Source organism: Rousettus aegyptiacus, unplaced genomic scaffold, assembly GCF_014176215.1.
Source record: "Rousettus aegyptiacus isolate mRouAeg1 unplaced genomic scaffold, mRouAeg1.p scaffold_m13_p_16, whole genome shotgun sequence".
Classification (NCBI taxonomy): domain Eukaryota; kingdom Metazoa; phylum Chordata; class Mammalia; order Chiroptera; family Pteropodidae; genus Rousettus; species Rousettus aegyptiacus.
In genome coordinates this window covers 26978466-27003436 of record NW_023416291.1, presented here as the reverse complement: position 1 = coordinate 27003436, position 24971 = coordinate 26978466, and the positions used below count along the sequence as shown (strand labels likewise).

The 24971-nt window shown below is 37.4% G+C and overlaps 1 protein-coding gene across 1 annotated transcript in view; it reads right to left on the bottom strand.

Moving 5' to 3' along the window:
- SH3RF1 (SH3 domain containing ring finger 1) overlaps positions 1-24971 on the bottom strand; it is a 141259-nt gene that overhangs the window by 33866 nt on the left and 82422 nt on the right. Inside the window, exons 3-5 of the mRNA XM_016148187.2 lie at positions 18678-18953; positions 17761-17856; positions 3250-3552 (exon numbers count right to left, since the gene is read on the bottom strand). Of these exons, the coding sequence (XP_016003673.2) occupies positions 3250-3552; positions 17761-17856; positions 18678-18953 (675 nt within the window). The remainder of the gene's footprint in view (positions 1-3249; positions 3553-17760; positions 17857-18677; positions 18954-24971) is intronic.

The following is a 24971-nucleotide window of genomic DNA, read 5'->3' as shown; positions in this document are numbered from 1 at the left end:
GTGCACATCATTATCATTATCTAGGAACCTTTAAGGTAGACAAAAATTCACCAAAATATAGCTTTCTGGGCCTGACTCTACAAATATCTGAAAAAGATCTCACTCTTTGACTGACATTTCTCTGAAAGCTCCAGACTAGAAGCTAGGATAATTAGCTGTTAATAAGCTCGTGGTCTTGGACAAGTCACTTCATGTCTCTGGACCCCTGTGAAGAGCTGAACTAGAGGTTCCCTAAGGTCTTCGTCATTGCAGGCATGGGAGTGAAGCACTGAACAAGATGAATCCTGCAGGTACCAGTTCAACATGGGGCCATTCCTAGCAATGGGGTGAAGGAAGAGACAGAAGTCACCAAGGAATAGTTAAAAGCAGAAGAAAACTGCCTGAAGGTGGGCACGTCTTAAGCAGGTACAACCTGAGTTTCTGCTGTGCTTATCCTTTTATCATGGAACTGTAAATTAGGTTGGTTCCTTTACAAGAAAGGGCTATGTGGAAAAGGAGAAAAGGTAAGAAAACAAATGGGAGAGTGGGTAGGTAGATCTTTCTTCCCCTGAAGCCACTGGCAATACAAAAATGCCATGAAAACATTTATCATGAATCACTCCTCCAGCTGGCCAGAAGTCAAAAAATGTCATGGGTATAGGGTAATATCAGAGGAATAGGCGAAATGTCTTGGTTGATTGTAGTATTATATTTTTATAGATGTCATGTTTCATAGATGTGAATCACAAACATCCACGCACATCTGTTCCGGTGACCCACCTGGACAGTACAGCTTATAAATAATCTTCCAATTTATGTATTTGAAACTTCAGCCTTCAATCAATAATCAAAAAACAATAGCAAGCAAGCCCTTTGCTCCTTCCTTCGGTCCATTTCCCCATCGTATTGCCTAGAATTTGGATGTGACAGAGAAATAGATCTCTAATTGCCATACAGAAACATGAGAATAAAGATCTACCCGTATGGTGGAAAGGTGTCATGACACCATCATAAAATTGCCAATATGTGTGTGGATTTCACTCGCATGAGAGAAAAAATGAACACTCACGTCTTTAGGCCCCTCACTTTGGATTTTTAAATAAATTCAACCAAACCTAATTAAGAAAAAGCAATACAGAAATCAGGCCAATAGCAGGAGACACATTAGCCAGGTACCTCAGTCAAATCTACTGATAGGTCCTTCTCTGGGCACAAGAAAAGGAGGGTCCTGTTTCAAACAGTATCGCGAGTGCTGTTTTCCCATGTCCACACAGCTCCATGGTTAGGAGAGTGCACGCCTGTCACGTATGCTACACATACTCATTGCTTCACTGTTGACTGTGGTTCCCTCCAATGCACACAGTACCAGAGATAAGTGTTGTTTTCTATAAACCTAGACTGGAGAAACCAGGCAGCACTTCAAACATCTTCCTTCCTCTTCTAGAAATAACTTCTCCCTGAGGCATCGCGCCACCACCAAAAGCAGAACAAATTAGAATATGGGAAAAGGGGTGGAATTCGGTTGAAGTGGAAACTGTTTTAATGGGAACACAGAAGGAGCCTTGTTTCCTAAGCTACTCAAACAAAAACAAAAACAAATCTACTTTGTAGTCTTCATTCTCAGCTCTGGAGGGGCAGCACGAGACAAACCCACACCTGACTCCTAAGTTTGCAGCAAAACATATAAACACTAAGTTTATCTTCCTTTCTCTTTTAGTTTTTTCTACTGCCAAAAGATTACTTGATGCTTCTTGCTCTATTCTACAAACCACGTCTATTTTTCACATAGCATAATGAGCTACATGTAAAATAATATGGTTTTCCTCTCTACCCATTTTTCAGATGACTCATTCATTCAACAAGTATTTATTGAGTGCTTATTGTATGACTGACTTTGAGACTTATCATGAACAAAACGAAAACCTCTGCCCTCATAGCCCTCTGTTCTAGTAGGGTGTGTGTGTGTGTGTGTGCGCGCGTGTGCGTGCGTGCGTGCGTGCGTGTGTGTGTGTCCTATTTCCCACATTAGATCAAAAGTTTCATGGCCCTACACCTAAAAAACACTGACAAACTATAATCTTATTCAGAGAGTGAAAGCGTTCAACTCACAACCTGGAGTATGAATCTAAAGGAGCTGGGTCAAATAAATGAGTCTGAGAGAAAATAATTTTTAATAATATTGGCAAGGAATACCAAAAACTGTATTATAAATGTTTACTGTGGTCCCAAACAGGTACTTCTTAAACTGTGTAGGCTTCTTGAAGACAAGGATTGTGTCTTTCTCCCTCTCCCTTTCTTCTAAGGGAAAATAATTTATTTTTATATTTTGTGTGTGTGTGTGTGTGTGTGTGTGTGTGTGTGTGTTTAACCACAGCTATATTGTAAAGTAGAATGTAAAAGTGTAAAAGCTGCATACATTTTTAAAATGAAACATAAGATTTCAAAAAATTTTATCCTGCTTGTGGCAGGTTACTCTGGATCAGGTTCTCTGACCTTGCAGTGAAGAAAATACAGCTGTCATCTAACTGGATAACTACAGCAGCCCTGTGACTTAAGCAGGGCCACAGTTAGGCGTATTTTGCAATCCAGAATTAAGGCCTAACGTAGAGAAGTCCTATGTCTTATTTATCTTTGTAAAGATAGTAAAACAGTGCCTAAGTGCCTAGAAGGATCTATAATAAGGCACTCAATAAATGTTTGCCAAATAAAAGAACGATGCTCCCAATCATCTTGTACATTTTATTTAGCACAAGAATAATAAGTAGCTACTTTCCAAGGCAGGCCAAAACCTTGATGAACTCATGAGTTTTAAAAAAATTCTATGCCAATTTTTAACTTAAAGTAAATGTATCTTCACATCTTTTCTCTGTAACTCTGACTAGGGAGCCTAAATATCAAGGTAAGTTACAGAGATGCAGGTAACTGCTAACTTTATGAGCTTTGACCATAGCATCTGCAGTTTGAATGGAGAGAAAGTTTCAGGTGGCAAGCTCTCCCAAAGCAGCTCTGGGAGAAGGTTCTGTAAAACCGAGTGACTGCTTAGTGAAACTTTACTGATCTTTCCTTTGAAAATGACTGAGTAGTTTTGAGTTCATAACTCAGTTTTCTGTTCTCCATTTCCCACCTACAAAATGAGAAAGGCTTTGCTCCTTAAGAGAGCCCATTTTTCGAAGGCTAAAATAAACAACATTTTTCAGCTAGTGAACAAACACGTTGGTAAGTGGATCACTTTTGTGGCCGAGCTCTTTCCATGCCGCTGGGATCATTCACCTGAGAAGGGGCACTGCAGGAGAGCCCGGAGAGCTCGCTGATGCGCGCCGCGGCTGTGGGGTTACTGGAGCTGATGAGGACAGGGGGGCTGATCTCCATGGAGTGGCGGTTCTGGGACGCCTGGGAGGACTTGCTGGCCATGGTGAGGGAAGTGAAGGAGTGCCGCTTTTTGGTGTTCTTCTTGGTGTCGGAGTGCTTTGGGGCAATGCTGCTCTGAGCTGCTGCCGAGGTACCTTCTCCAGCATCAACTCCTGGCACAGGAGGCTTATCCCACTCTATCAGCTGCTTAGCAGCTGAGTTAAACTGAAACCAAATCAGCACAAGAAGGTTAGACAATTCTCATGGACTCACTGGGATTTATTTTTCAGCATGCTTTTATCTAAAATTTAACATTGCCACTAAAATTTGCTATGTGAGTACATATACATTTTTATCCATGTGAGATATCTTTTCTCTCAAATCTGGGATTTCACTGTAGTATCTATGCCACAGACAGATTTAAATCAAGAATGAATAATGCCAATGAAAGACTGATGTGGTTAAAAATTTTCCCAAGAACCTTCGAAATATCTAATTAAAAAATTTGCCAGTAATAAACGAAGATTTATTTAGTTCATTGATGAGATTAAGAGACAAACAATTAAAAGGGTACCATTTGCCTAACAACTCTGTTGCCCAACAATTGGGAATTTGCTCAGAGCACAGATGAACAGTGAAAGGGCAACTTCTGGGTTTGCTAAAAATGAGCAAGAAGACAAAGAATGAAACCATTAAACGTTAAGTCATGCACTTGCACATAAAATAGCCTCCTGCCCCTATGTATTTGGGGGAAACTCATGAAATAGTTGGTAGGACCTCTTGATATGTTTTTGTCATGTCACTGTGTTAGTTATTTCCACATGTGCTAACATTTTAAATCATAACAGTGTAAAACATGAAATTCAAGCCCTCTTGGCAAGCTAACTTAGTCCATTTGAAAAGTTGTCTCAGTATGAAGGGCACGAGGGGTCAAAAGCTGCATAGGCTGATAACACCAGCAAGAAAGGAAAGAACACAAGCTTTTTGTTTTCCCTGAGGTAAAATACAATGTTTCTGGAAAGCTTCAATGAAAACAAGCTGCATATAATCTACCTAGATATTATAATAATGAGAAAATCTTGAATCAAGTTTAACCTCTCATAAAAAAACATTGATAAAAAAATAAACCTTTAAAAGGTAATTTAAGTAATATTAAGGATAACAGAGCCTTTTCCATTGCAGCTTTGCATGTTCGGCACTTTATAAATGCCTTTAGATAAAAGCTCATCAAATGTTATTTTTTACTCGCCTAAATGGCTAGAACCATGTTTTTTCATCCTGTTGATGAGAAAAACCTACTAGAAGAATAGAAATCTTGTCTGTCAATATTTAACGAAGTGAACTTGCTTTGGCAAAAATGGCTGTTCACAAAGCTGTATTAATTGCAGCTCAGTAGCCCGATGATTGCAAATTGATTAACAATTTGTTCCTGTGGTTCCCCCAGGGACTCACATTCATCTGGTCTGTCTAATCTATATTTAGAAGGGCACATCTTTTTCAAACATGAGCATACCTCTCCTTTAGACTCTAAGGACTTTTTCCACGTGATAACTTGGAATAATAGGCGTGACACTTATAGATGCCTAAAGTGCCAACAGCAGGAGAAAGGACCACAACTCTTTGTGTTATGAGTTTAAGAATGAAGAAATGAGATAAATGAAACAGTGGCCTTATTATTGCATTCAAATGGCATTTGACCAAGAGATGCAGAATTTATAAATCCTACCTTGGTCTAGCCAACCCACCTTCTGGGTAGTCCCTAAGAACATCAAATGCCAAAGGAAGGAGTGGCCCAAACCTCAGTGTAGAGCTCTAATAAAGTGCAGTGAATCGTGTGGTGTTAGAGTCCTCATTCCTACACAGGCTGGGTGTAAGGAGTCTGAAATCAAAGCATATGGAAGAGCTACTCCATTTCCCTCATCCTAAACTTATCACCCCAATGAGATGAAAGGCCAGCATACTCGCCAATGTCAGAGGACAAGGAGGCAGAGAAAGTCTCCTTCTATAAGCTCATTTAGACCCCAAGATACAAATCCTCAAAAACATGACCTAATCAGTGTGCTAAAATCTGACCAATTAACTCAGCGGCACTGCTGTTGCTTAAGAAATAGGGGAAGAAGTTGAGAAGCCTTTCTCTCCATTGAGGCCAAAAATATGAATAGAGAAAACTATTACATATACTTAATATCATGGCTGAATTAATTCTGGGGTCATACCATAGGCTCCATTAGCAGTGTCTATTTTGCAATAGTCTGAATTATTACCATAGTCTAGATGTGTTCATATCTAGCCAAGTGTCAGTTATAGTTAATATTGTGTTAATATTTCAGGTTTCCATATGCTGTGCTGTCGTAAACAACTGAGAATTAAAGTATTATTCCTTATATTTCCTGTTGTTTTTCACAATAGAAAAACACCTCCCTTGAGTCTTTTTCTATATCATATATTTTTCCATTAAAATATACATACATTGAGCACCTATTATGTGCCAGATAACGTGGTAGGTGCTAGAGATCTACAGATGCTGAGAAATGTTCCCTGACCTTAATGAGATATATACAGATGTAAATAATACGGATGTGCTCCATAATTCCTATCTCTGGCTTCTTTCACTCAACAAAATATGCTTTTTTGAGATTTATCCATATCGTTCCACGAATCAGTCCATTTCTTTTTTAACTGCTGTGTAATATTCTATAATGTGGATATACACCAATTTAGTTATCCATTCTATTGTTGACTTATATTTCAGTTCCCCTTCTCTCCCCTCCCCTTTCTCCTACCTTCTCTGCTATCAATTTTGGCCATTAAGAACAATGCTGCCATGAATGATCTTGTACATGTCTTTTGGGGGATGTTGGATATACGTCCAGAAGTGGAACTCCTGAGCCATGGGGTTGCCATGTTCAGAAAAATATAGTCTACATGCAGAAGCATGTGTGCATGCAGGCAGACAAATGGAACGAGCAAACTGCACGCAGAAGACCACTGTTATAGCCCTGGCACAACCAGTAAGTAACTTTATGACCTTCACAGAACTATTTTACTGCTCCTGATTAAAGCTTTCTCATCTATAAAATAAGGAAGCTGGAGTCGGTGATCTTTTTGCCTGTCTCTTTTAGCTCTCCACCCATATAACGCATGATCTCACTCTAAATAGTTGTTTTCTATTTCATTTCTATTCCTCTAAATAGCCTGGTATATTTTTTCCTGCATTTTATTTTTACACATGGATGGTAATGTATGTTAGCAGGATGCTGTCATACTTTAATAGTACTCTAGAATTCTTCTGAAGTAGAAGTTAGTATTAAGAAATGCTATTTACAGCCTTTATAAGTTCCAAAGAAAATCATAAAGTTAAGACTATTTGGTAGAAGCATTAAGTAAATCTGGCATAAACTTAACGAGGCTTTTGTTGTACGTATAACTTAACCTTGAGTAACAACAAGAAAGCAAGGATCTGATAGCTTTTAATGGCATTTTGATAAAGTTCATTTATGAATGTTTGTTTGAGCTCAGTAGCATAGACTTTCCATGACATTTACCTAGCCACGACCTTTAAGTTTAGGAGTGTACTCATCACCTGCAAAATAAATTTATATCTTAAAATACCTTCTTCTGAGCACTTGGTAAGGAATATTTGATAAGACTTAGGTTGGATACAAGGTAAAATTCAGCACAGTGGAGCTAAAAGAATGGATTAATGGGATTTGCTGATCTTAAAACGCTAAAATCCCTTTTTGGGAAACGTTAAAATTTAGAAAGAATTAGTCTTTGAGAGTATCAAAAGTATAAGTAAACATGAGAAAGAAAATACTAACAAAATGATAATGACAACAAAAAAGCTTAAGAAATATAAAAGTATTTTTTTGTGCGTGGTTGTCTGCTAAAAAGAATATTGCCTTTTTAAAAGAGGGGACTCAGATTTTTTAAAAAGAGAACAAAAAATTTAATGAGGATATGAATAATCATTATTTTATGAGTATGAGAGAATACTAATAGTAGGTTTGAAGAATTTATAACCCACTAGAGTGTCCCTGAACCTAGTAGTTTTCCTATGATAGGCAAATCAAGATTTTAAAAAATATAAAATACATGTTCATTATCTTTTTAAAAACAGTACAGATTATTATAAAGTAAAAAGTGAAAGGCCTCATCTAGTTACCCACATCTGTCTCCCCCCAAGCCATCTCCCTGATGTATCTACATTTAACTGTTTAGAACATATTCTTCCACATGTTTTTATGTAGGTGTTGTTAAATAAGCATCTACTTTATTTTTAAGGCAAATGAAACCAAGCAGTATGTTCTATTCCCTTCTCTAACAGTATTTCATAAATACCTTTCCATGTCAATAGATGCAAGTTGGTACATTATTCCACCGTATAGAGACGTCATGCATTTTGGCATGCTTGTGCAAGCATAACTGTAGGGTAAACTTCTAAGGGTAAAACTGTTAGATTGAACTGGGCTTAGAATATTTTTTTGAAGGCTATCATCAAATTGCACTCCAAAAAAAGTGTCAATTTGTACGATTTCTGATAGTGTATAAAATAGCCTGTTTCCCCAGATTCTTAACCATATTAAGTGCTATCAATAAATTTTAAAATTTCTATTAGTTGGAGAGGTAAGAGACCTGTTTTCATCTGTATTTCTCCATTTATTAATGAGATTAAGCATCTAGTTTCTTTTTCTAAGATTTGCTTACTTCATGCTTTATCCATACATCTACTGGGTTGTTGGTATTTTGCTTAGAGATTTATAAGTGCTCTTTATATATTATATGTTATTAATATAATATGTATGTATATGTATATGTGTACATATCCATCAAAGTAGAAATATAGTTTCAATTTGTTTTTTTACTTGATATATGTTCATTATACATAAATTTTTATTTTATGTTCCAAATTTATCAATCTTTTTCCATTACGACATCTCAGTTTAACATCGTGCTTTAAAAATCGTATTCCATAATTATTTTTTAAAAGAAAACTACTTTTTTCCTAGTATTTTTATGGTTCCTTCTTTTTTCTTTCTTTTTACATCTCAGTCTTTGAACCATGTGAACCATTTGGTTTTATGTAAAGAATAACGTGGGGAAAGGGCTTTGTTTTTTCCACAGGGCTCAGCAGCTGTACTATCACCATCTGTCTAACTGTCCATCTTTTCCTTACCGGTTTGAAACACCACCTTCGTAAAGCCACGTTTATTTATTTTTTGACGGTTATTTTTTAGCATTTTATTTTATTTTATTATTAGTTTCAAGTATACAGTACATTGGTTAGACATGTATATAGTTGATGAAACGATCTCCCTGATTGTCTTCCCTCTGGCTCTATGCACAGCCATTATATTACTGCTGTCTGCATTCTCTACCACGCTCCCCATCCCTGTCATAAAGTCACATTTAAATTTTTTATTATGAAGTTATACACCTGAAATTTATATAATGTTGTTAACCAATGTTACCCCAATACATTTATTTTTTAAAAAAGAATTGGAGTACTTTAATATTCTGCTGCATTACTAGGTCTAGTGTGCCTTCCCCAGAAAGTCATTTTGAAAAAACCAGTGAATGAATATCACTGGGATGAAAATTCACGCTATTTACCTCCTCTTAGCAGAAATGAAAATATTTTGCCTCACAGTCCTTTGCAAAATAGTTTTTACATAATGGCAACAGGGAATTTTTATTTCCACTACTCTTCTATTCTTCCCTGCAATTTAAGTTAACAAGGTTTTTGTTTTGGGACGATCTAAATAAAAAAGCAAGCTCAGTCTGCATTTATAATACAAGACTCCCCCACAGAAGAGGAGTAATTAGAGAGACTGAAGGGATTACTCCAGAGTCTTTAAATTGATCCCAAAGCCTTCCTCAGGTAGCAGCTTCATTTAGTCCTCAGTAAACATTTGTCGAATAAATAAAAATGTTGGTGTCTTAAAACTATCACGAGAAGGACGGGCTGCCTCTATCCCAGCACTGTCCAATTGAAGTATAATATTAGTCACATGTGCAATTTTAAGTTTTCTAATAGCCACATTTTTTAAAAAAATAAAAAATAGATCAAATGAATTTTAACTATATATTTTATTTAACCCAAAATGTCCAAGATATTATCACTTCAAAATGTAATCATTATTAAGAGTCACTCTTTTTTGTTGCTGTTTTGTACTTGAGTCTTTGCAATCCAGTGTGCATTGTATCTTTACATCACATCTGAATATGGACTAGCCACCTTTCGAGTGCTCAATAGCCATACAGATTGGACAGCGCAGCTCTAGACCGCAGGGGCTCATGAAGGGAGTGGAGCTGCACCCAAGGTGGCCGTCTCCAGAGGCTCATTAAACACAACATGCTGAACAGAGAAAGAACGACTGAAATTTCCCATCCAGCTTCTGGGGCCCACATTCTGAAGCTTCCTAAGCCCAGAAGTAGTTTGCTGGGAATGACAAGCGTTACTCCTTTTCGCAGTAGGGCAGTGAGGAACAGAACAACCCTCAGGACATCCTGCCAGGGGAAAAGGATTTTCAAAGTTAACTGCCTCACTGCACTAGGTTAGGAAGATGAAACATAGGTTACTCAGCTCATTGCTTATTTTAAGTCATTCCGATGATACAATTCATTTTCAAGGACCTCATTGCCAGATGTAGGAATACTAAAGAAGAAACATACATATATCTCAGGGGGTTAAGAATATAGAATGTTCATTAAATTCTAATTAAAACTTTGTCAGTGTGAAATGACACACTAGCAAAAATTCCATAGTGATGTGTGATTAGTTAATAAATCAGTGAATGAATATTTCCCCTGCCCTGGTACCTAAAATGGGGGGCGGGGGGGAAGGGGAGAGAAAAGGAAAGGAAAGGAGAGGAGAGGAGGGGAGGGGCGGGGAGGGAAGTGTAGAGGAGGGAAGGGGAGAGGAGGGTGGGGACAGGAGGAGAGGAGAGAGAAGAGAGATGGGCGGAAGGGGGCAATCACTGAGAATGAATCTGGTGGCACAGAAAGAGAATGCTGAGAATACTAACCATACTGACTACATACTTTTGTTTAAAATCTTCCCTCTTCTCAGTATATAATTTTTGCTCCACGCATACGTGAAACCTAATAGGTATATTGCCACTAACTTCTACTATAAAAGACAATACCATTTTACAACATTTAGGAAAAATGTTCCTGAAACACATTCTACTTCATTATAGAGACACTTGCTCTCCATTGGTTTTATGAACAGGATGCTTGCTTCATTTGTTCATGCCACTTATATGCCACACATGCACATAAAGTGTGTAGAATAGTTCAGGACATTCATCCAGTCTTCTTCATAGGATACAGACTTAACACTTGGTTAGTTACAGTGAACCAGCTTTGCTTCTTAAAGCCTTAGTTACTAGGAAAACTGAGGCTTTATATAGAAATACAATAAAATTTTTAAATAAAAATTAAAAGACTTTAAAATACTGTAGTTTTAATCAATTTGTGATTTTTTTTTCTCTTAAAAAAGGCCACCTCAGATATTTAAAATTGTTGAGTAATGAATCATTTCTGAAAATTAACCTTTTAAGTGTTAAAACTTAAAGGCTGTCATTACTCTTGATGAAAAATCAAAATGTGCTGCTATACCTTAGGGGAAGCTTGATAAGAACTGTGACTGTGCATCAGCACTAGAACACTCACTAGTGTGGCATGTGCTCTGTCTGAGGCTAGCGGAGGCATCGCAGACAGCGATGGAAAGACAACATGACTCACTTCTCAATTACTGAGAGTATATTCGCAAACAAGATACTTCATTTGTTTAAACAATGGAAAAAATAATTAACTCAATTATAGTTTAGCTAATAGAATGTTTATTACATGGTCATAAAAAGTGATGGTTAGTAGTATTGTAATCATGTAGAGAAAGGCAAAGTCATGTGTGCGGTGTCATTAAAATATAAGGAAAAGGAACGGAAGGATATTTAACAAAATTATACGTGATGGGACTAAAGGTTCTTTCTTTCCTTCCCAACATTTCTGGAATGTGATTACGTTATAGACATGAAATTGTTAAAAATATTCATTATATAAGGTGTGCCTCCCAAGGAACACAAGAAACATTCAATAATCTACACACAGACCTATACTCTTAGCATGTGCCAACTCTGTAAGAATGGCACATAATGAACACTGTAGAAGTCTCAAGCAAGGAGAGGGTTGTTCTGTTCTGTTTTGTTTTGTTTCTGGCTAAGAGATTTAGTAAAGAAAAGCTTCATGAGAAATAAGAATATTCGTTTGAACCTGGAAGAAAGGGTGAGAGCTTCCCACAGATAAAGGGACAAAGCAATATTCCAGATAAGCTATAAAGGCAGCAACTCCAAGGTATGTTTTCCAGGAATGATCAGTTCACCGACTTAGCTGGGGCTCTGGGTACATGCAGGGGAAAATGGCCAGGCTACAGAATTTGAGGATTCCTTGGGGAGTCATTGTGGACATTAGACGCCATTTGGTCATTCATTATCTTCGGCCTCGGATTAAGCCTATACAGGGGACCTGCATTTTTATGTCTTGTAAAACTACCCAGAGTACCAGAAATGGACAATTCATGCAGTGAGAACTCAATAAACATTAACCAGTCTTTAGAAATCTCAGCTCCCTGAAGTTTTCCTGACGGAAAGCAAAAAGAAAAAGAAGAAGAAGAAGAAAAAAAACCCTCCTAAATTAGTAAGAGGCTGATGACTAATAGATGGAGCATAAACTGCCCTAAATAAAGTTCCTTAACTAATTTAAAGGACTCCTTTTCAGATTTAATCTACTCAAGTTGCCTTAGCTGTATATATTAAGTAGTTGTTCCTGGAGTCCACAGGAGACCTGCCTTTGCCCTTAGAAATTCAGAAGCCAGTACTATCCTCATGGAAGAATGAGAGGCAATGATTAATTGTATCGAAATGATCACATCAGAAAATATGAAAACTGGCAACATAGGGCAGGGCCCACAGCATTAAAAATTATGCTGCTCCAAAGGGTTCACTCAATCAGAATTAAAAATCAATGTATGATGTTCATTCTTCCTTACTTATTTCTCGACAGTATCTCTAACTTTCATTTATAGAAATTTACTTACTTCAGAATTGAAGGAGAAAGTGTGGTAACCGACACAGCAATTCTACTTTTCTGACTTTCCAACATTTTCTCTAAATTGCTTTTTATAAAAATTCAATTCAGAACTAAAGGGGAAATTTGGATGCTAACCAATAGTAATTCTGTCTTTCGAACTTCCCCCAAATTTAACTACATTTTTAGTAAAAGATTATTTCAATCAATTGAACACTTCTTAATTTTAAAGAAAAAGAATGCATTCAAAAATATAAATGATAAAATATATTTTTATATCATTCAATCATCTCTGATTATTAAATCAAAGACTATTATTTTGGCCTTCCATTCTCATTATTCTCTAGAGCAAAGACTTTAAGTTAAAAAATAAAGTTAACATTGCTATTCTTAGCTCTTCCACAGGTCACCTTGGCAACTTCAAACTATGTACTTAAATCTCCACTTCTTATTCTTTAGAACACGGATGACATCTCCCCATTTCCTACCTCTTTAGAAGAGGAAGTTAGCACTCACACCTTTAAGGCCACTCGTGCTCTAGGATACCACACATACGAGTTTCCCTTGTTAAGGCTGATAGTACTGATTTGATTCGCTAGTCCTAAAAAGGTCTCCCAAGATTTGCTCATGGGTTGTTTCTAAAAGTTGAAAACAATAAACAATACCTTATGAAACTGTGCACTTAAAATATGTGCCGTTTATTGTATGTCACTTATAATTCAATAAAGTTTTTAATTTTTTTTTTTTTAATGAGGCTCCTTGACAATAAGGCCACCCTATCTCTGTTCAAAGTAAGCCAGAGGAATAACCTCAGGGGAAAATTCAGAAACTATTAGGGAGTCTACTCCATATTAAGATATAAAAAAGAGAGGCTCCATGATCTAATCCCCAGAGTAACCAAAATAATACACCATTATTTTAGTCTAGAGAAATTCTAAACAAATATCCAGCTTCACTGGGGGTAAAAAAAACCTCACTAAGGTAACACGAGAGACCTTCTGGCTTTGAGGAATATAACTCCCTGATATGACATGAAGACAAACCAATGATAAAATGTATACCTAGGTGGTGAATGATGGGAATATTTACTGAAAAAAAAAATATAAAAGTTGGCAACATCTAAAAACTAATTCATTTTGGTTTGAGTTCAAAAGGTTTCTAGGTTGCTCATTCATTCATTGGACAAATATTTATTGAGAGTCTACTGTGGGCACGTGCCTGTACAAGGACCTCGGGAGACCAAGGTAAACCAGAAAGATAAGATACTGGCACATGGGAGTTCACATTCTAATGGAGACACAGACTACTGGGAGAGGGTAACCACACTAACAAATAACAAAATAGTTACAGAGAATAAAAAGTGCTATAAAGGAGTAATAGAAACCCTGGAGATAATATTTACTTATATAGCTCTGACCACGTGCCAGGCACTGTGAATAAGTATCATTGGAATTAGCTTACTCTATGAAAGGGTTTTATTATTTTACAAATAAGGAGACAAGGCCCAAAGTCACTCAATTAGAGGAAGAGCCAAGATTTAAATCCTAGCCACCTGGGTTCAGAGTCCAAGTTTTTCCCCATAATCACATCACCTCCTGTGTGAGGTACAGCAAGTGGAAGAGGAGTAATTAATTTAGATAAGGTGGTGAGGTAAAGTTTTTCAGAAGTGACATTTGAGCAGAGATGTAAAGAACCAGGAATACAGCCCTTCTTTCTGGCAGGAACTAAAAAGTAAGAGTAGCTGACTATCAAGCCAGACCTACTTCATGCCATCTGCGCATAAGAAATGCTTATTTTTATGTTGTATCTACAGCAGAGAAGCAAATTACTAAATAAATTTTTTTAAAACAGACAAGTGATATTTTAAATGAAGGACTAGGAATCAAAGAAAAATGATAAATTTAATAAAAATGTATAGTTCATCAAAGCCTACAACACCCAACATTTGGAAAACACCCAAAATCTGATATTTAGCACTTACTTCATTCAAACTTTTGCTTGCTAAGAATCATGTCATCCTTGTCCAAATGAGCACTAAACTGGAATGAGTCAGCTCTGACTTAATGAGGTAAAAATCTTTCACTCTACTTTGTAGAAGACTGGTATTTTTAAACAGAGAAAGAAGCAAGCTACTCATTTCTTTTTTAAACTGCATTCAGCCCCTGACAAAATTCCCTGGGTTTCCCCAAGAAACTCTTACCTTTCACTATTTCCTACTTGCCCAAGTCTAGGGAGATACTTTTCAAATAGGAGTGAATCCACAACGCCTATGACTTGCCTGGAGAGGGTCTGATGAGAGAATCCCCAGAGGGGAGGGCTGAATGTGATCAAAGCAAGAGAACCCTATTAAGAGCTTAAACAAAGACTCTAAAGGACAGAATTTGAGGCTGTTTATATAACTATTCTTTCCCTTACCCACTACTCAACCCGTTTTCTCTTGAAGAATTTTGTAGTTTAACAGAAGGCTATTTGCTTGCAAGACACTATAGCATTACCACCATTTTATCACCCTATTCTAACTCAGGTTGAGACTGAAGTTCAGGGAGAAGAGAAAGAATAATTGAAGACAAGAAGGGAGGACTATCTATTCTTGTAGCATTTCTCACTACCTCAGTCCTCCCACTCAATCCTCTCTTTACCCACCTCTTAATGTTCAGCTCCTACCGATTTACTCCATCCCTGAAATCCACATCTGAACCTCTGACCCCAGAGATTCTACTCAGGGTCCGCATTCCTACCCCCAGGCCCATCCTGTTTAGAGTCTCTGCCGCATGCAAGTTTCCTGGGCCTTTCCCTTAGAAAGCCAAGCAGTAGGAGTTGAGGGGGAGTTTCAGCTTTGGCTGACAGGCCTATGGCAAAGATGATGCTTCTCTAGAGACTTGGAATTCAATTCTGAACTCATTTTCCTCATTATACGAGGTGGTGAGATTCTTTTATTTGATCATGACTGCACTGGCACACTCTGAGTCACCGTCTAATCTGAGCTCCAAAGCACTGTGCATAAGACACAGCAGTGTCAGACCCTTTGAGATGTATTATCACATTTGATCTTGTCAAAACACCTGGGGAGGGGGCAGTCTTTGGCAGCACTGGGAAAAAACGCAAAAGCAGCTCACACTAATGGAGACTTAAATGTATGTTTGCAAGATATTAAAAAATGATTTACAAATGGATTTTTGTAACATGACCTGTTTTTACATCGAAGATGGTCTGGGCCCTGAAGTGGTTTAAGAAGTAAGAAAAAGACCATTATTCCAGGAAAAAGCCCTAGTTTTTTATTTCTATAGTTGGCTTTCTTCCATTTGGGACAGCTTTATAAGACAGTCTATACTGTATTTAAATAGTAAATTTTGATAGGTTTCTATTAAAATCTGCCTCCTCTTTATTCCCCTAAAGGCTAACCCAGGTATCACTAAACCCCAGATGCTCTACTCCCCAGCAGACTCTGCAGTCTGATGGGCTGACAACAAAGAAATAGTCATAGATAGTGTTCTAGAGATAGATGATTTTTTACCTCATCTCAATTGGCAAAATTCTGGCTCAAATGAAGAAAATACTCATTTATCAGAAAAGAGGCAGAAGAGTAAAAATACTCTCATCTGTGCAGTTCATCTTTCCAACTTAAATTAGAGTAAATAACCTAATGACTTCAGTGATTATAAGTGACTCTGGACTTGCTGTGGGTGGATCTTTTATGCCTATCTGTACAGTTCTACACCTGCCCAATAACAAAAGTATAATAGACCCTTTTCATGCATCATACACCAAGTATTGGCATGTAATATTGATAATACCTAACAAGTAAAGACAGGCTTTCTTTACTAAGCCTGTGCTTGCCCACACTCTTCAGTGGAACTATTCGAATATTTGGAAATGGTTATAATTTTTCAAGACTCATATTTAGAACACATAAAATAATATACAGGAAGGACTGAGAGTTAATAATTTTTTTGTTTACTTTCAAAGGAGGAAAAAATATTTCAATAAGCAGTAACATCTAAAGGGTATGGATAAAGTTCAAGGCTTATATGTGGTTTGAATTACTTTTTCTATGGATATACAGTAGTCAAACTGATTTTTTAGGAAAATTTGGCAATCTCACTATCTGTGGGGGAAACCGACTGCTGGCTACAATGACACAATATTCATTTTCAGAATCATGCCAGAACAAATGCCTCAGACAAAAAGATGGGAAAATAAGTGCTGGGAGTTTTCCTTTTCTACATGCTTATCATCTTTACAAGCTTTGATATCTTAAACAATTTTCAGTTACCCAAACAATCTGTGCTGTCTCTTGCTTTTTGGCCTTTGCACTTGCTGGTCTTCCTGCATGAATGTTCTTTGTGCCATAAATATGTTTCTTTTCCATTTCTCTTGGTTAACCCCTATTTATCCATCACATAGATATCTACTAAGAACTCACTTTTCCAAAAACCTTCTGTGACCTTAGCTAACCTTGTATGGTTGTTTAGGATGTGTTTCATTCCTTGAAAATGACTTCAATTTTGTTTTCAGCAAGAAATTCTTACGACTAAAGGACATGAAAGTTTATGATATATGATGCAATGAAGGCCTATTGTAAATTGTAACTTCCTAGTTCATTTTTAATTTGTGTTATTCTTTAAAATACAACTACGTTACTTTAGACACATTCTCTTGAAAGACTTCACTGAATCAGGTGGGCCATAACCTTTCTGAAAAAAGCTAATTAAAAAGGGTAGAAGAGGCTAAGTTGCTGCTGAGATAGGATGGAAGGAGATTCATTCATTTATTTGGAGTTTGTTAGACGCTTACTCTGTAAATCACTATTCTTGTTTTGATGATGTAGCAGATAATGAAAGAAATACATTCATCTTCCATCTTACTCAGGAACTTTATCAACCTTCTGAACCCAAAGCTGGCAAATGGAATAGAACACATGGACACAATATAAGTGCCGATAGAAAGCACATAGTAACATTTAACAAGATACAGGAATGTTTTTAGCAGGGGGACAAAGTGAAGAGTTTCAAACATTTCATAGTCTCATAGTCTTTAGTTACTGTAGGGCAGGATGGAGGAATTCTGCCTAATCCAGCCAATGATCTGGAATAGGGCATTCCCAGTGCTTCGTTTTAAGAGGACTTTTTAAAAAAATAAATTAGATTTTTGTCTTTGCTCCTTTCCCCTAGTTCTACTGAGATATAACTGACATACAACATTGTATTTGTTTAAGGTATACAACATAATGATTTGATGTATGTACCTATGCAAAATGATTGTTACAACTTCTTAATACTCAAATGGCATAATTAAGACTTATTTGCTAAGCTAATATAATTGAAGCTTCTACAGATAACTTACCTCAACATATGAAATTGGAAATATTCCTATTTTGTCTGCCAGCATACCTTCAGCCCAGTTCTCGTCCACTCTGCGAATCACAGTCAGAACATCATCCTGAGGAAACAACAAACATTAGTCTACCTAATCCCATTAAGCTGGTCACTTAATTTTCCTTTTTAATAAATGGACTAAAGTTTTAAGAGTACATGAATAAAAATGCCATAACATATCTTCGGTAGATGAATCCAACGTTTTGATAACTTTCGGTCAACCTGATGTCCTTTCAGATACTTGTTAAACTAAGAACCCCTTCTACACAAGGGTTGGCTGCTCATTTCATTTAGATACACAAATTGCAACCTCAAATGCCACCCAGACTCTTGAACTTCAGTTTTAGATTGATTCTCAGATTCTTCTCACTTTCTTTCTGATAATACATCAATGTCCATTTGAATGCATATCCTACTGTTTTTCTTTACAGAAAAACACAATATTCTACTTAAAATTCCAAAGCATTTTACCAATTCAGTAGCTACATTCCTGTGTGCTTTGCAGCAAAGAAATTTACATATAAAATGAAGAAGTAATGATGATTCATTTTGTTATTCATAATTTAGTGAATTAAAATCCCTGAGAGGTACACATACCTTGTACAGTAGCGCAGAATTAAATTAGGGCTCTAAATATGAAAATGATACCACATAAAGCATCAACCAAAATTATCTTTCATATAGAACAATCCAAGCACAAAATTACTTTTTTGTGCCTTTAAAGAAGACTGCTTTCAGATATTTTTAAAAGCACAGTGATATAGTTCACATAAAACTATTGTATCTTTTTGCAAAATGAAATTCAAGCCATATTCCCACGTATTGAGGTATAAAAAAAAAAAATAGCTGGCAAGTGGAAAACAATGAATGCCACTCTAACTTTACCTTTGCAAATGGAAGGCAATCTTTGTCTGCTTCCTTGTCTTTCACCTCAAAGTCATAAAGTGCTTTGCACTGCGGTGGGGGCTGAGGTAACGGTTTGATAATCTGCACAAAGTTGGTGGGGAAAAAGCCATGGATCCCATTGACTTCTCCGTGGTACCAATTTTCATCCACTTGTCGCCGCAAAATGATGATGTCACCTTTGCTGAATTTCAGGTCTCCAGGCTCTTTCCCTTCGTAGTTGTATAATGCTTTGGCACATGGTAACTGAGGTATACCCTTAAAGAAAGAGGTGAATTTTAATGAAAGAACAGTTCAGAAATGTCTGAAAACATAACTATCATTGTTTTTAGGTCAAGGCCAAATTAATACTAGGAAGAAAATCCAACATAAAAAACTATGTATGTCAACAAGAAATAGCAAACACAAATAAATATCACAGTGAAATAATAACAGCAGATTATCCATGTACCCTCTGTGGCTTAGCCTTCTGTTCCTAAGTCTAATTTAGCAGGTTTTGTTTTTGTTTGTTTGTTTGTTTACTGCATGGAAATGCCACTGTTGCCTTGCTTCCTGGTATAAAATTTTAAAGCTCATATTAAAAAAAAAAACCCTTAATGTCTGATATTAACTACTTTATTCAGCAGGATAAATGATAAGCATTGAGAAGAAAAACTTAAACAGAAGAACAATGTATTAATTTAGTGACTGCTCTTAAGCTTGATTGATAAGAACCAGAGTTTTGCTTTTGGGCAAAAATCTCCCAACTGCTTCTAATGTGAGCAGTAGACCCTATTCTTTCATGAACTCAAGTATTTATTGTGAGTCTACTATGTGCCAGGTTCTGGAAAACAACAGTGAGACAGTCACAGTTGCCGCCCTCTCAGAGATTAAAAACTTTAAGTGTATAGAAATACAGTCTTTTACAATCTGTATAAGATCATTCAACTTTGCCCTTTCTTGGTTAGAGAGTACTGTTAGGCTGATATGCTAATAGATGAGGTTTTGAATGCTACTGCATTGCATTATGATTTTAAATGACAGGTTTAAAAATGCGTGTGTAGCCCCAAGGCAATCTACCATCAAATGGATTAAATAGGATATTTCCTTATGGCATTTAAGGTACCTATTTTTGATCATTAGTTGTCACTTTAAAAAGATCTCTGGTCTCCCTGGGACATTGCTGTCTATCACTGATTCAAAGAATAAATGGCAAATCAAATATATCTATAGTAAGTCCCTGAATGAGATTACTGGGCTCCTGCTTTTCATGTACTTATTCATATATTCATTCTTCCAGAAAACAACTATTAAACTTTCCTTTTTAACCAGGCAATGTGATAATGCTGAGGATTTAAAGAGGAACAGGACTCAGTTCTTATCCTTAAAAAATAAGATATTCAAAATATTTATAATATAGCAATGATAGAGATCTGATAGAGGAGCAGAAAACACAGATCTCTGGAGTTTAGTAAGTGGAAAAATGAGATACTTCGTGGGGAAAGTAATACACGAGTCAAGTTTTAAAGGATACAGAGGAGACAGCCCGGTAAAGCTGAAGTGGAAAAATGGAAGAGAAAAGTGAAAGCGTTGCAGGCAGAGCGCTAGCGCCAGCAAAGACATGGAGCATGTGGCGCAGAGGAGCGAGGGTTTTGCGAAGACTGCAATGTTCCTGGACGGGAATCACGGAATTTAAAGTACAGGAGCAGTAGGCAGAGGCTAGGTCATAGAGAGTCTTGAACAACATGTTAAAGTGTCTCGATAGCCGTGCCCTTCAGGCAATGATCAGCTAGCTACTCACAGGTTTCAAGCACAGACGGCCATGGTAAGAACTATGTGCCAGGCCAAGGAGTCTGGCAGCAGTGTGGAAAATAGACAGGAAGTGGGCAGGCAGGCAGACAGCTTTGTGCAAAGCACAGGCCTAAACTAGTTGAAAATATTTTTTTAAGTTTAATCTTTCTAATGAAGTAGAGCAATAGGAAGCATTGCTTATATTACTGCCTTCTCCTTAGCCCTTCTCCCCCAAAAGAGTGGGTTGAAGTTTTTATATTCTTGATGGCAATAAAACTTCACAATATAGTTTTAAAAAGTTAGTTTGGTTTCTCAGAGATTTAGAGTCTGACCTATTCATAAGCCAAACTTTTTTGTTAAATATTTTTGTTTGGCTTAAGAAGAATAGCCAATTCTTGGCTCTCGAAATGCTACTGGCAGTCGTTCGTCTTGTGATGTTGTATTTGGTTAATCCGAGCTGCTTTAGGGGCCAATGTGCAGGGAAGAAGGGAGTTGCACCTTCTAGAAGTCTTGGGATCCTGATGTGCCCTTCTGGACCCTGTCGAAGATCCTGCATCTAATGGTATGACTTCCGCATCCAGCCCTGACCTAATGTGGTAAACAACCCTGTTGTGCCCTTTGGTTTCCCCAGAGGGAAATGCCCATCAGGAACTCCGGAGCTTCACAATCCTGTGAACTTTGGTCATATTCCATTAAGTGTCCAACTTTGTGGAAGGATTCTTATCTCTGTCTACCCTCCTAGAGATGTCTTACTACATTCTGTTCTTTATTATGTATTTCTTAAAGTCTGGTCATTGCTGTTTAACAATATTTCTCAAGATGGTCTGAGGAAGTAACAGTAGGTAAACACATCAATAAACATTACTATGAGAGAGCAAGAGTGACCAAGTCAGAGACAGAGAACTAACAAGTACTGGAACAGAGCTGACGGGACCGTGATCAGGCAGTATATGTGGTGACAGTTAGGAACAGACACCAAAACCGAATGCCTGGGTTTGAATCCCAGCTCAGCCACTTAACTAGCTGTGTGATTTGGGGGCAGGTTAACCTCTCTGTGCCTCAATTTCTTCATCTAGGTTGTTGTGAGGGTTTAGTGAATTAATGTACGAAAACCACTACTAAAGCCCAGCAGGCACAGTAAGTGCTACATGCATGAACTATCATCATCACCGTCAACGCCCAGAATGAAAAGTCTGTTCACCAGTGAAACACGGCACCTGAAAATGGATTTGTCTCTATGCAGCTGGATGCTTTCCTTTTTGGACAAATTCACATTGCAATTACATTTTAATACACGTTCACTGTATAACAATGCAAAGAATGTTCCTCCTAGGAAGCGCTCGGGATTTTGAAATGTGCACTTCTGAAGCACACATTTGTTTTCTGAGTGGAATCCATTCATCTTCTGGTTGAACAGAAGGAATTACAAATTCACTGACATGCACCGTTTAATAGGGGATGGCATTTTAGATGTGGCTGTAGTTCATCTTGACAGAGCTAATGTAAGGCATTGGATGCCTGCATGAATTAATTGAAAATCCTATTACAAACTTGGTGACAAATAACTCTATTCACCATTATGGCCTGTTCTCTTGATTTTTTTCTCCACTTCAATTAGCTCCATTTGGCCCACTCTGTACAAATTCATGGCAGCCAAATCCATGCACCGAGATACTGATTTAGTACTCTTAGAAACCATTCTGAACTTCATCTTCAGGAGATCTGTAAAATTCCAAACAACCCACAGTATGGTTCTTTTGTGATATGCCGATGTGGAAAGTGAAGGAATTTATTTCTTCACAGATCACTTCTACATACCAGCAGCCTAATAGACTTATTAACTTTTCCACCAAAGCAAATCTATTAAGTGTTCCTAAAATCGTCATTCTTAACACAATGAGTGCCAAGGATAAAACTTATGATAACAGTGATATATAGACATATGGTTAGCCAAGTTGCATCCCTGTAATTGTAACCTAAAATTCATTAATTCACACTGACTTGCTAAATCTTGACTGCTAAGGTTATTTCAATAATCAATAACCACAATGAAAGAATAATAAAGCTTATGGCAATCTAACCCATGAGCAGACATCTGGCTGTGTTTTTCTATGGTATTCATTTTTGATTCAATTCTAAGAAGCTAAGAAGCCAGTTTGTGTCAAGTTTCTGAAAAGAAAGCTTCCCACATTAAATGAAATAAATTCTACTCTGATTTCAAATCAAGCAAAGTTCAGTGAACTTTAAAAGACTTATTCCCACACAGGCTGCAGATGATTAAGGATAAATGGTTAACGACTTGGAAGAACAATAAAAGAATGTGCTTTTCTTTTGCAACATCTGAAGGCTAAAGCCAAAATACTGGTTTGATAGTCTAGGACGACTCTTACGGGTAAAATACATCCAGAGCTCACGGAGGCACTGCCTTCTCATTCATCTCCTTAAAAAGGTCTGAGAGCCATGTCATCACCTAGGCCTTCTGCCCTCCCTGCCTTCTGTAGGCTTTCCAAACTGCTGCCTTTCTTCGTATCCTCCCGACAGGCCAAGACCCTCGAGGATCTGCAGAGCTTACATTTCACTTGGCTACACATGAAAGGGAGGCTTAAAAGAGAGAAAGCCAGAGAGACAGCAACTCTGTAGTCTAACCTTGGGTTTGCAGCTGTCATTCATGCTGCTGCTTTATCAAAAAGCTTGGCAATTTAGACAGGTGAAGTATTATAACGATTCTTAATCTAAAATATATTTCAATAAACAGTGACTATTTTGCTCATATAAAAAAGAATACATTTGACAGTGAGCCAGTTTTACTTTTCAAATAATTTGTGTCTACGCTACACATATAGATATTTCATGACATTAAAATCCTTGAGACCTACACACAAATATTTTTGATTAAATGCTTTACACTTCATTTCTGTGCCATCAAGTATATTTCAGTATATCTGGCAAAGTATTACTTGACGATCTAGCTGAGATTCTAACAGGTAAATAAAACATTCACTGCCAATTTATTTTATAGACTCTAAATGCCAATGCTCAGATATACATGCAAGACAGCCTTCTGAAATTCAAATTCCTTCATGCATTTCTTATTGCTCCATAAAGTAAAAAAGATTCAATGACCTACTAAAAAGACTATCTAGAAGATACTCTTGTCATGGGAACAGTAATAAAATGTGTATAATTTAGTAATGTAGTTATATCTAAATTGACACAAACTCTGGCTGATTCCAATTTGACTTTCAAAAAACTATCCGGAAGGAATTGAGGCACAAAAACATCACAGTAATAAGAAGTACTGTACAAAGTAATAAATAGCAACATGGGTGAAGGGATTTTATAAATGTCTGTTGTATAACAACATACATGCTGGCTTTTCCCTACAAAGTGAAATACCTATAGGATATAATAATAGTATTTCATAAAAATACTGATTCTTTAATAGCTAATAAGTCTTAAGTATTGTTCTCAAGTAGTCTAGGTTGGATTGGATTATCAAATATTATTTGACCATCACTTGAAATATTTCAACTACAATATAACAAACACTTAAGATGAATATTACAAGTTATTTTATCAAAGCAATATCAGAAGGGACTGAGAATCACATCATCCTGCAATAGTTCATCCTTTTATTTGTTCTTTCCTTTAATATTTATTTGTGGAGAGTACTGTGCTGGAATATTTTTTATCTCATGATTACTTTTTTAACCTTCCACCTCACACCCACCCCAAATTTGCCACATAAAATTATCTAAACAGACGAACTTTAAGCGCATCTGCCAGCACTTTGAGGATACAGTTGTGAATAAACGAAACATGTTTTCTTCATTCACATTTATTCTTTTTGTCCTCAGTCTACTGTCCCACTGTCCCTTTTCTTGCATATTCGTTTTCTTCAGAGCTCTCTTTAAGTGGTCTCTTTCCAGCCTGCCAGCCTTCCTCCTCCATGCTGTCTGGTTCCAGGTCCACCCTGCTTCCAGGTAGCAGGCTGCCCAAGGCCAGGCTTTGCACTGCCCTCGGGCCCTACTGCACTCGGCTCCTGCTCACACTCCACACACTATCCACTCCCCTCTGGAGGCTCAGTTCCTGCTCAAATCCATTCACTCTCCGTCCACTACTCACACTGAGCTCCTGCAATACAATCCACCGGCTACTACGGAGCTTCTATCCCACCTTGCGATCAAATGGCAGTCAGTCAGTTACGGGGTTCAGCCTTGTTGTTTTAGTGGTATGAATGGTTCAGGGCAGGGGTCCCCAAACCCCAGGCCGCGGGCCAGCACCCGTCCTTGGCCTGTTGAGAACCAGGCTGCACAGCGGGAGGTAAGTGGCGGGAGAACAAGAGAAGCTTCCTCTGTATTTGCAGCTGCTCGTCACCGCCCAGCTAAATCTCAGATCATCAGGCATTAGATTCTCACAGAAGCGCAGGTCCCTGGTGCCAAAAAGGTTGGGGACCGCTGATTTAGGGAAGGGGTGGGAGGAGAAAAAAAAAAAAAACACCTAGGA